General features: G+C 27.9%; 1 protein-coding gene across 2 annotated transcripts; it reads left to right on the forward strand.

Annotated features, from left to right (window-relative positions):
• Nucleotides 1-190: 190 nt before the first annotated feature.
• On the forward strand, nucleotides 191-8,397 carry LOC145755221 (protein mono-ADP-ribosyltransferase PARP14-like). 2 transcript variants are annotated; one of them, XM_082571450.1, is made up of 26 exons: nucleotides 191-277; nucleotides 559-722; nucleotides 823-1,025; nucleotides 1,108-1,248; nucleotides 1,344-1,488; nucleotides 1,685-1,811; nucleotides 2,058-2,263; nucleotides 2,390-2,642; nucleotides 2,984-3,171; nucleotides 3,315-3,489; nucleotides 3,554-3,689; nucleotides 3,791-3,974; nucleotides 4,125-4,229; nucleotides 4,388-4,456; nucleotides 4,565-4,666; nucleotides 4,730-5,062; nucleotides 5,159-5,291; nucleotides 5,395-5,634; nucleotides 5,727-5,915; nucleotides 6,165-6,244; nucleotides 6,417-6,571; nucleotides 6,668-6,857; nucleotides 6,981-7,140; nucleotides 7,255-7,400; nucleotides 7,561-7,747; nucleotides 7,850-8,397. In XM_082571450.1, exons 1-26 carry the CDS (start codon nucleotides 262-264, stop codon nucleotides 8,122-8,124), a joined length of 4,302 nt encoding a protein of 1,433 aa, XP_082427576.1. In that variant the 5' UTR covers nucleotides 191-261; the 3' UTR covers nucleotides 8,125-8,397. The 2 variants fall into 2 exon arrangements, with proteins under 2 accessions (XP_082427576.1, XP_082427582.1); XM_082571456.1 differs by having other exon boundaries at nucleotides 6,174-6,244.
• The last annotated feature ends 4,442 nt before the right edge of the window (nucleotides 8,398-12,839 follow it).

Raw genomic sequence — 12,839 nt, forward strand, 5'->3', positions numbered from 1 at the left:
CGTTAAGTATGTTGTTAAATTAAAAGAGCAAACATTTTTACGAAGATAAGAAGTTACTGATGTTTTTAAAAAGTTTAATTTCTTTATTATTTGTTGCAGACAGAATTGAATTGCACCAGAGAATTTTTAGTTAAATAAAATATTTTGAAACTTGTATTTCATAATAAACTACATGTTTTTTTACAGCTTATAGTAAATAGTTTAAACGTAAACGTTATTAGATCGCAAATTTATAAGTTTATATTCAGATGCTGGAAAACTATGGATGAAACCTCGGGTAAGTCTTGTTAAAGTCTTGTTAACTTTGTCCTAGTTGCAAATTTACTTCAAAAAATTTCTTTTCTTATAACTTGTAAATTTTATAAAATTGTTTAGAATTGTGACTATTTTAAAATAGCCCATTTAGTTTTATTTTGTCGGTATTATAATTAAAAAATTTCAACAACATGCATTTATTAAAAACAAAATTTAAATTATTTACTTTTAGCAAAAAATATTAAAAACGTGCTTAACCATTTTCTATTTGGCACTAAGATTTTTGTTGTATATTTTTTGTAGAGTTTGAAATCCTATCGGGAATTAGCTATGACGTTGGTTCTTACATAACTAAGAATAAAGAAGAATTTTCCAAGCTACAAAAGCTAGCCTCAGAGTATGCAGAGTTACGAATGGAAGAAAAGGACAATTCGTTTACTTTGTACGGAAAGCAGTTGAACACATCGGTAATAACAAATGGTCAACGTAGCTTTGTTTTCTAGGGAAATTTTTTACTTTTGGACAAACGTGTTTTTTAGTTAAAAGTTATCTTTCACCTTGTTTCAGGTTTCGGTTTCATCCTGTCAAAGAATTTTAAAAATACATTTTATAGACTTCAGTGATGACATATACTTAAAAACAAGGCGATATCCTAATAAAAATCTACTTGATTTATTTCAAAAAAATGGCTGGACCGTTGAAAATAATCTTTTTGAATTTATCGTTGATAAAAAGAATACGTCGAATGTTAAATTTTCTGTTTACATACGGTAACCATTTAAAGCTTTTTACTACGGTCTAATATTACGTTTTAAAATTATATAATTACACTAACCGAATATTAAATTTTAGATGGACATCGAAAGACGATGGAAAACTAGTTTTAACGGGAAGAGAAAAAGCACTTGCAGCAGTTGACAAATACTTACAAGAGTATAGCAGTTCTAATTTGTTACATACAGCAAAGAGAAAATATATGCAATCGTTTTTTAGGTAAGTAAATAATTGGGTGACAAAATTTTAGGTTTAATCAAAAGTGTAAACACCCTTTTCAAATAATAACTGGGTAACCGTTATGTTTGATTTAGGTTTGCTGTGGATTGCGATATTTTTACTTATTTAAGTAAAAAACTGGGTTTGGAATTAACTCAGTTTCCTAGAACTTTTGAAGTTGAATTAAAAGGAGACTTAGCAAATTTTACAGCATTTGATGATAATTTGCAAAGCAATTGGGTAAAGATTATTTTACAATTCTACTAACTATAGTTAGGCTTACAATAAACTGCGTAAAATTTACTCTAAGGTATTAAAATTACCTGGCAATAAATTTTTTTAGACGTTTTGCTGTAAAAGCTTATTTTAAACCCTATCTTTACCTATTTTATTTTGGTAAATTTAACAATTTTATAAATGTTTTATAAAATAACAGATATCAAAGAAACTGGTGGCCATTAATTTTGATGTTTTGGCAAAGTTAGATTACTTGGCAAAATTACTGGGTAATCAAGATTTAAGAGATGACCTTCACACAAAATTTCGACAAAACAAAATTAAAGGTTAAACAACAATTTTTATTATATCTCTTGAACACTGATGGCGTGTACACATCCTGACACAACAAGATATCGTTGTGATTGTATAGCTTAACATTAGAACTCGACGCCGTTAAAAATTTACATATAATTTATGAGCTTTTACGGGAACCTAGCCAAGTGTATTATAATGTTTGCAGAACTGTTAATATGACATGTTATCTATTGGTTCTTTGATAAAACTATTTACTAACCTTTGTGTTAATTTAGCCTCTCTCCAACTTTTAAATGGTAATTCAACACTTTTATATAAGGCGAAGGATAATTTTGCACAACAAGTCTACGACTTTTTAAACGAATACATTTCGGTTCAAACTTTGCAATTTTCTAACATCAAGAAAAAGACTTCTCATGCAAATTGGCAACATTTAACAAGTTCTATTAATGCAATGCGACCAGTTGATATTGCGATTGAGGCACGTAATTAAAACCTTAACTAACCATGTTAAATTCCCTTTATTACCTTATGGCTAACTAGTGTTTATAACTTAAGACTGGTTTAATTTACACTTTTTATATTTAATTTATCTATATATCTTTAGGCTGACTCTATTACAATTGCTGGAGATTCAGATCACTTGCAAAAAGTTGCAGAACAAATTAAAACATATTTTGAGGGTACTTTTGAAAAAACAACCACGGTCGATGTTACAAATTCTTTACTTTGTGACTCCTTTATAATTTCCCTGATAAAATTTATCAAAGACACAAACCCACCAATTAAAAACGTTGATATTAAGTTACAAAAGAACAAAATTATCAAAATGACCGGCCAGGCTTCAGATGTGGATTTAGGTAAGTATATTGGAACAAATCCGCAATTTTCTTGTTTACGCTAAGTGTTATCTGTTCCTAGTTACGTGCTTACACCTCAAGTCGCGTGTTTACACCGTATCTCTACCACGTGTTCTGAAACACGTGATTTATAAGTTTAACTGTAAATGACACTTAAAATCGTGATGCAAGCTGTGGACGGTTGTATGTAAATTTTCCGAAATAAAGTACTATAAAATATTAATACGCCTTTCATACAAAAGACTACAGGCAAACTTACGTTACAATATTCAATTAAAAATTATTTCTATTTAAAATAAATTGATCTTAGAAATTTTGGTAAACTTTTTCTTATTATTTAGCAATGAATTGGGTTCTTGAAACATTCAGCTCTTGCATTCATACTGACAAAACTTTCAAAACATTTGGGGTACAAAAATATTTTCAAGGCAATAAAGAGGGCAAAGAATTTTTGAGAAAAACTGAAGAAAAACATTTGTGCTATATTCAAGTTGAAGAAACAAAAAGAAGTTCTAACTTAAATTCAAATGTAATTTTTTTTTACTTATAATTTTACCTAGACTTTAGAAAACAAAACTAAGAAATATATTTTGAAATAAAAGACCTATTCTAGTAATAGATGGTTAACAAGTATACTTTACCCCTTTATAATTAGTATTTTGATATTTTTAGCTGAAGTTGGAAATTAATTCTGTTAATTCCAATTCAGCGATTAGAGTTTTTAAGAACTCAACCATTGAATTAGAATGTGAAGTATTAGTCATTCCCGTAGAATTAGACCAATCAAATGCTTTAACGGAAGCTGATCCTTCCAGCAACACTTTTTTAAATATTTCGTCTGTTTTGGGTAGGTAAATAAATATTGTAAGTACTCTAAAGGTGTTATTTGGCATTGTTGTATTATCTTATAGTTGAAGAAAGCCAAGTGACTCTAGACGAAAGTTTGTTTAAAGAGACTACGTTTGAAAATGTAAATGCTTATGAAATCGATTGCTCTGATGTTAAGGCTTTGAAATTCAAAAAGATTATATATGTTGAAATTCCAAGGTAAGCATTGTTTTAGTCTAAATATTTTGTCACCACAATTTATTTATTTTCTACAAATAATCCAAGGCTCTTATTTTTTAAATAAATTTTATTTTTATTAGCTATGATGAAGACTATGGTTCGAAGTTCAATAACATACGACCCTGCATTCTGGCAAGTTTGTCTCTGTGTAAGGGATTCAATTCAGTTGCATTGCCAGCTTATTGGACTAATATTGACAAAGATGACAGCTCGTTAATTAATTCGATTGTTGGAACCATTGTAGAAAACAGCCAAGACTTTGAGGTATAGTCTTTGGATGTGGTGTTTTAATACCTTACAGTCCAGCCATTTAAAATGTTTTAGTAAAGCAGTTTGGCATTTAAGTAAAATTAAATCAAATTTTAAAAGGGGTATACCCAGTTTGTAAAAAATAACAGTTTTTTTTAAATATAGGTTAACATTGCAGAACCTTGTAATGAAAATTTACTTTCGCAATATGTAACAACGTTAAGCGATATTGCTAAAACAAAAACTTTGAAAATAACATATGATTCTAAGGTAGGTAGCTCTCTTTGTTTGTATTTATACCGTGTTTAGCAAACGTAAAGTAGTGTTTGAACTTTTTCTATGTAAATGTAAGGTAGTGTTTGAACTTTACAAGGCCACAAAGTTTTTAAATAAAAATAAGTTATTACTCGTGTGTCTTGATTTAAAAGGAAAATGTAAACACTGGCTCTGCTAAACCGACAATAAGATTTATATTGGGAGATATTTCACTGCAAGAGGTTGGTAACGTTCTTTTTTCTGTTAAATATTTTATTTTTGGTCTATATATAAATATATATAATATAAAACCTTAAGTTGATTAATTGTATTTATTTTAAAATTTTTAGACTGATGTGATTGTAATTTCCACAAATGTCGGGGAATTTTATCCTGGCCAGGGTTCTGGCATTGAAAGAGCAGTTTTATTAAAGGCTGGTGAACAATTAAAGGTTAAGATTGAGTTAATTGTTTTCTGCCAGATTAATAATTTTAACAAAAACACTATTTTTTAGAATGCCAACCTTAAATCTTTAAAATATGATGAAGGGGATATGGTAGAAACCAGGGGTTACAATTTGAGTTGTCAAAAAATTTATCATGTTTTCTTGGATGATTTTACTTCCAAAAGTCAAGACTTGCTTCAAAAAGCTATTAACACATGTTTAAAAACAGCTGACTCAGATGGTTTTGAGTCGATATCATTTTCTTGTTTGGGTGCTGGTGGATTTAAATTTCCTGTCAACATCGTGGCAACTTGTTTACAAAAGGGAATTGATTTGTTCAAGGGAAACAATCTTAAATTTGTAAATGTTGTCTTATTACCAGGCGATAAACAACAAATAAAGGTTTGTGAACTTTTATATATGAGGTATAATCAATCATACCAGAATTATTTTCTTTAGCAAATCAACTAGCTTTTTAACATTATTTTGTGTAAACAGACCTTTCTTGATAAAATCAGAGTAACTTCAACTGAAATAGGTTGTATAAAGGTGGAAGTGGATCAAGGTGATATTACAAAAACAGTCACTGATGCTATTGTTAACACAACTGACGAAAGCTACAAGTTGTCAAGTATGTTAAATTTTGTTTAGATTTTTAGATAAAAAATGATTTTTGAATGATTTAGTATTTGTAGTATTAACCAAAATTAGTTTATTACCCATATTTATCATAGGTGTCCTATCTAAAGCTATATTGGCTTCTATTGGTACTGATACTGAAAAAGAATGTCAAGAAAATCCAATTGAATCAACATCAGATTATAAACTTACAACTGGAGGAAATTTGTGCAAATATTTATTCCATCTTCCTGTTTCTAAAGTTAAAGAAGAATTGATAAATGTGTTGATATCCATCTTTAAAAAGTCTGAAGACTTGGGCTTAAAGTCAATTGCTCTACCAGCTCTTGGGACAGGTTTGCTACATTTTACTTTCTTAGCTCACTTTAAAGGATATATTTTAACAACTCCTGATGGTAAAATTTTTATGATTTTATTTTAATTTCAGGTGATTTGAAATTAAACAGCGATGACGTTGCTGAAAGAATCTATTCTGCCATTAAAGATTTTTCCAAAGAAAATCCAAAAAAATTGAGAAACATTAAGATCGTAATTTATCAAGCTTCAATGGTTGAGAATTTTAAAGCTGAAATTTTGCCATATACAGATGGGACTTTACCACAAAAAAAAGTATTAGGTAAAACTAACTAAAGTTTTTAATGAAGGACTCATTGTAAGTTTTGTTTAAAACTATAAATTATTTACGGTTTAATTTTTTGTGTTTAACTTTTTAGCAAATATTATACTCTATTAATTAACCAGTTTATCTTCAACCTATTCTAAATTAACTTTTTATTTTTACATTTTTTGTGACACTATAAAATTTCAGTTTTACTGTTAACAATTGTTATTTATATGTATTTTTTTAAATCCAAATAACTTGTAGTGTTTGCAGATAAAAGAAATACAACTGAATCAAATGAGATTACATTTAAAATTACTGGGGTAAAGGAGAATGCAAATAAAGTTAGTATACATATGACTTTTTGAAATGGATTTTATAGAAAAATATATGTTGATTGTCTTTTTTTTTTTATAATTTTTACTTGTTTTAGGGCAAAAGGTTTGCACGAGTCGTAATATATATAATAGACTTTAAATTGTTTCGGCTTAAAATAACTGTAAATTTCTTGCAAAGGCTTGCAATGATTTGGAAAAATATGTGAACAAAATGTTTTCCGTTGAATCAGAGGAAACCAAATTATTGAACAACAAAATCGTTGAGAATGAATTTAAGAAAGAGGCTCAAAAACTTGAAGTTGAACACAATTTGAAAATATCAGTAACTGGCACGTGAGTATAACAGTAAATTAATCATTTACGTAGTGGTTTTAAAAGACAAACTAAAAATAGTTAACACCCTTTTTGTTTAAATTTTTGACATTTTAGCAATATAACCTTTGAGGGTTTGAAGTCAAATTTAAAATTGGCAAAGTTAAAGTTGAGGAGATTTTTAAAAAAACACGAAAAAGCAATTCAGATATCTAAGTTTGTTCAGTGGAAATACAAAGAAGAAAATTCTTCAAACGTATTTCAAAACTTTCCACCATTGTGTTGTGTAGAATTGGAGCAAAAATACGTAAGTAATTTCTATAAAAAAAAATTTTTTCATGTTTGGTTCAAATAAACTACAACATAATTAAGTTATGACCAAACACTGCCTATTGCTTGTTCACAGTTTGTAATTTAATATTTACTTTAGGATGAGAATACTCAGACAAATTCTGTGTTTGAATTTGAAGAAAACGGAAAAGTGCAAAAATTTGAAGCGACAATACATCAAAACACATCAAACAACTTCTCTGTAAAATGTTTGGTCACCAACAAATCTATTACAATTTATCGATTATTAAATTCAAAAAGTATGTTCATAGCATGAACTTTTTTTATTTGAAATAATTTGTATCAATAAAATTTAAACTTTAAAGTCTTTTTTGTAACAAGTCATTTGCTAAACTATTATTCCAATATTCCAGATGATTTCCCAACTAATTGGAGTATTTGGAATACTGATGATAAAGACTCTTTTAAATTGATTGCTGTTGACGAATCCACAAATGAGTTTAAAAATGTTTTGCAAAAATACAAAGATGCCAAACTTCCAATGAATTCTGTTGTAAAGGTAAAAGTTACGTCAAGCAATCAACTTAAAAAGTTATATTTTAAATCATACAGTTATTAATGTTATTTCATGGCCTAGTCTTACCCTTATTAACTCTTAAATTTTTTAATATTAAATTTTTTGTGATATTTTTAATAATGTTTTTTTTGTATTTTTGAAGCTGGAAAGGATTGAAAATCCAACATTGTATGTTCAATTTGTTGCCCACAAACAAAAGGTTGCAAGTCGAATGTCACGAGACAATATAAATCAACTGGCAACTCGGGAATTATTTCATGGAACTGCTAAAAATGTTTGTTCAACAATTTGTAAGAATGGATTTGATCGAAGTTATGCGGGAAAAAATGGTAAAATGTTATTCAATACAAAAGTACCACTTTTTGTAGTATTTTTAACATAGATAGGCAATGAAACTTTACCAAATAATTCTGCTTTCAATTCACCTTTAGCAACATATTTCGGCCATGGTGTTTACTTTGCTACATCCGCTGAATATTCTCATGAGTTTGCAGATGCTCACAACGATGGAAATAGAAGTATGTTTCTAAACGAGGTAATTTGTGGTGAATATACTTTGGGTACTCCTGATACAAAGGTGGTACCTTCGAAACCTGGCAGTGACGATGTGTACGATAGTGTGGTAGATGACATTAAAAATCCGGGGATGTTTGTCATATTCAGAGATTACAGTGTTTATACTCATTATCTTCTTACTTATAAATAATTTTCCTGTGCCTTTGTTGATTTACGTTTAAAAATAATACTTACGCATTCAAGATGATTGCCCTTTAAATCGTGATTTTAATATTATTGCTATTGACGTTTGCTTTTCTATCGACAAATTTAATTATGTAAATATAAAATATAGTAATCGTTATTTTATGACTGTTATAATATATTTAAGTAATTAAGTGTACATTTAAAACTTTTGCTTCAACTTTGCTTTTAGTTTTGCTTCGACTTTGCTTTTAGTTTTGCTTTGACTTTGCTTTTAGTTTAAAACTTATTGCAAAATAATCAACATTTATAGCAAAACTTGTCATAAAAATTATTTAGAAAATATTTTGGCAATTATTTTGTTTTTTACAACAATGTATTAACTTAAACAATGATTATATATTATTGCAAAATTTATGTTATATTTTCGCTTATTAAATTAATATGAAGTAGTGCAACAAATTGTCATAACATTTTTTTGGTTAAGATTTTAAAAATATTTCTAGTAATCTGTAGTTAGAGTCGATATACTATCATACCGTTAAATATTAGCACATTACTTAACGTTGTTAAAAAAATACTTTTTGCGTTTATTGGAAATCAAACCTAATCATTAAAAAACACATTTTTTAATGAGCGAAAAACAATCGAAGCAAAGATGAGATTTTCTGTTTCTTTTTTTTAAAATGTAAACAAACGAATTTTGCTTCAAGCCACAAGTAACGTGCGTTTGTTATGTAGGGTTTTGCTTACACTTTAGTAGCAAGAAGCTAGTCAAAACAAACTAATTAGCATTGTATTTTAAGTTAAGTTGTCTTGTTTAGTTTAAATTAAAGCGGCAGGGTTGCTAAACTATTAATGTTTTAGTAGAAACTTAAATCTACAATGTAAACAATCAAATTTTTCAGATATTTAATTAAAATACAATGTTTTGGCTATGCATTTAAGTTGTCGTAAAGTGGTCGCAAATTTGGAATTTTTTTTATTTTGAAGGCTTTTAAATTGGAAATACATATTATTTATGAGGTGACTATTTGCAGTAAATAGTTTAACGTATTTTCAAAAGAATTTTTAAAAAGACCATTGTATATAAAAGAATTTATACGACATTTTTCACTTTGCAACATATTGATAAACTTTTAATTTGTTAATTTGAATGAGAATTGCGATACTTTAGGGCGTTATAAAAAAACTTAAATATACGATCACTTTATTGAATAACTAATCTTCCATTAATATGCGAACGTTTATTTCAAATAAGTTATAATAGCTTGAAACAAAATTATTTTTATGGCAGGTAGCGGGATACTTGTTTTTCATGTAAAGTAGACTTGGCTTAATTAGAAACATATGTTTTAGTTTGTGATAAAAATGGATAACATTTTTGGTAATTACCAAAATTTGCTTTAATTAACTTTTTTTTAGTTTTAAATAATAATGTTTATTCAAATAATTTGTTTAACAAATAGTTTCTTTTTAAATTAAACAATAAAAACTAAATTTGTAAAATAAAAAAAAAATAGTTAGCTGATTTTATTAGTCAATTATTTGTACTTATTTTTTATAGAATTTGAAATCCTATCGGGAATTAGCCATGACGTTGGTTCTTACATAACTAAAAATAAAGAAGAATATTCCAAACTTCAAAATCTGGCCTCGGAATATGCAGAAATACGAATGGTAGAAAATGACAATTTGTTTACTTTGTGCGGAAAGCATTTGAACTTAACGGTAAATAAGACTTGAAAAAATAACTCCGTACCTAAATAATATAAATATTTTGCCTTCGATGCATTAAAATATAACATATTTATTAAGGTTTCGGTTCCATCTTGTCAAAGAATGTTAAAATTAATGTTTGAAGAATTTAGTGAGGACATATACCTAACAACAAAACAGTATGATTCTAAAAATTTGGTGGATTTATTTAAAAAAATGGCCTGGAAAGTTGAAAATGGTCTTTTTGAGTTTATCGTTGATGAAACACAGACTCCAAATATTAAATTATCTGTTTACATGAGGTAAATATAATTCAATATTCTTTGTTGTTATTTTTATATACCTGTTTTTATAGTTTGATTGGGCCTAAAGTTTTCTTAAAAATATAAACATAAACATTTAATTTTAGATGGGTATCATCAAAGGACGGACAAACAATTTTAACAGGAAGAGAAATGGCAATTACTGAAGTAGATAAGTACCTACAAGCTTGTTGCAATTTTTTTACTGCAGAACGCGAATATGAACAATCATTTTTTAAGTAAGTGCAGTTTTTGATCATATTTAAAAATTGAATACATCTGCTTAGCTAATTTACTTTTATGTTGGTTTTAGGTTTGCTGTGGATTGCGATGTCTTTGAATATTGGAGCGCAAAACTCAACTTAGAATTGTTTTACTTACCGGGAGCTCAAATCCAACTAAAGGGAACTTTGGTAAACATTAGCGCCTTTGATGATGCTCTACAAACACACATAGTATGATTAATACGATAAAATTAACATGTTTTTTAAATTAAAAATAACTTTTAAAAAAGAAATGTTGCGTAAAATAAACTTGGTTCTAGTAAATTTACGGTTTGTTTTAAACTATTGAAATATATTTGGAAGTACTTTACTTGTTTTTAATTCGTTTTTAAACATATATTTAAAGGAAATGATGGATGTTGAATTTAATGACGTTAAAAAAATAGAATTTCTGGTAAAATTACTAAAAAATCAGGATTTAAATAAGGTTCTACAAAAAAACATTCAACAAGAAGAAATTAAAGGTAAAGTTTAGTTGCTAAACAACATTTTTGTATTTAATGTTTAACATACAAAGAGAAACTGGTACAATGCAATAGCGCATTGTATATTTTATTGCCTAATATAAAACGCAAACACTTTTGTTGAAAATCTATTAATATTTTATAAGGTTTTATGTTACATACCTTAGCGTTTTATGACATTTGCAAACCCGTTAATGTTTATTGTAAGTACCATAATATGCTTGTTTTTATTTAGTTTCCCTTCAACTCATAAATGATAAACCAACAATTTTTTATATGTTTGGAAACAATATTGCACAGCAAGCTCACGACTTCCTGAACAATTATATTTTGGTTAAAAATTTGCAATTTTCTGACATTAACAGAAAGACTGCTCATGGAAATTGGCAACAAATAATAAATTCAATACCGCCAGGAGTCAACATTGTTACAAAGGTCGTTAATTGCAATGATAGACAACAATACATTGCCTTTGTTAAATTTGATTCTTAAACGTTGTTTTATGACATTATAGAGAGAATGTATGACCAGAGTTAGGCTTAAAAGTGTTTTTTTGAATTTTTTAGAATGACTCCATTACAATTGTTGGTGTATCAGAGCACTTGGAGAGTGTTGAAAGTCAAGTCAGAAGGTATTTTGAGGGTGCTTTTGAAAAAACAACTTGCATTGATGTAACAAATTCATGCATTTGCGATTCCTATGTTCTTTCACTAATAAATTTTATTAAAGACACAAACTCTTCAGTAATAAATGTCAATATTCAGTTAAAAGAAAATAAAATTATTCAAATTACCGGTCAAGCTTCAGATGTTGATTTAGGTTAGTGTAGTTTTTATTAAATTTTGAAATTTAAATATTTTCCTTCATAATAACTTTGTTAAACTTATTCTTATTTTTTAGCAATTAAATGGGTTCTTGAAACTTTCAGTTCCTGTGTTCACATTGAGAAAGTTTTTGAAAAAATAGGAATACGACAATACTTTCAGGACAATGAAGGGAAAAACATTTTGAAAAAAACTGAAGATAAACATTTGTGTTCTATTCAAATTGGGGAAACTGAAGAGAGTCCTAGCTTAGATTTAAACGTGATATTGATATTTTAAAAGTCAATTAATCAAACTTTAAAATTCTATAAAGAGTTTTGTTAAAAAATATAGGATCGCCGTAGGGGGTAGTTAAGTTTATTTTAAACTATTTTATGTGTCTTTAATATTTTTAGATGAAATTAGAAATTAATCTGGTTAATTACAATTCAATCATTAAAGTTTTCAAGAACTTTACTACTAAATTAGAATGTGACGTATTAGTAATTCCATTAGTGATGGACCAATCAAACTGCTTAATTGAAGTTAATCGGTCGAGAAATGCTTTTTTGGATATTTCGTCCGCCTTAAGTAAGTAAACAATCATTATTAGTTAATTATAAAAGTTAAATTTTATTTTTGTGTTAAAAATTAGTTCAAGAAAGCCAAGGGATCCTAGACGAAAGTTTTTTTAAAGAGTCTTCATGTAGAGGTGTTAAAGTTTTTGAAACAGATGTTGGCATTTTGAATTTCAAAAAAGTTATTTGTTAAAATTGTGTTATTTATGTAGACTGGGCTACAATACAACTTTTGTTTCTTAAAAATGTGTGTTACCAAAAGTATTATTTGTTTAAGCAATAAAGAGAACCATTGGTCAAAGTTAAATAGCATACGACTCTGCATTCTGGCATGTTTGTCTCTGTGTAAAGGATTCAACTCTGTGTCATTGCCTGCTTATTGGACTGACATTAATAAAGAAGACATCTCGTCAGTTAATTTAATCGTTGAAACAATTGTGGAAAACAGTCACGATTTAAAGGTAGGCTATCACGACCTCATTGTATAGTGTTTTATTTATTATTGCTTATTTGGACCATCTTGGTCATTCAAAATGTTTAAGTCATGTTGTTACAGTAAAATCTAGTCGTTT

This window comes from Corella eumyota, chromosome 1 (assembly GCF_963082875.1).
Source record: "Corella eumyota chromosome 1, kaCorEumy4.1, whole genome shotgun sequence".
In the NCBI taxonomy this organism is placed as follows: domain Eukaryota; kingdom Metazoa; phylum Chordata; class Ascidiacea; order Phlebobranchia; family Corellidae; genus Corella; species Corella eumyota.

Bases quoted from the DNA above. Each gene is read 5' to 3' on its own strand.
- LOC145755221 (XM_082571450.1), top strand. The intron at 1,249-1,343 runs GTAAGTAAATAA...TGTTTGATTTAG, and splicing joins TATATGCAATCGTTTTTTAG to GTTTGCTGTGGATTGCGATA. The intron at 7,141-7,254 runs GTATGTTCATAG...CCAATATTCCAG, and splicing joins TCGATTATTAAATTCAAAAA to ATGATTTCCCAACTAATTGG.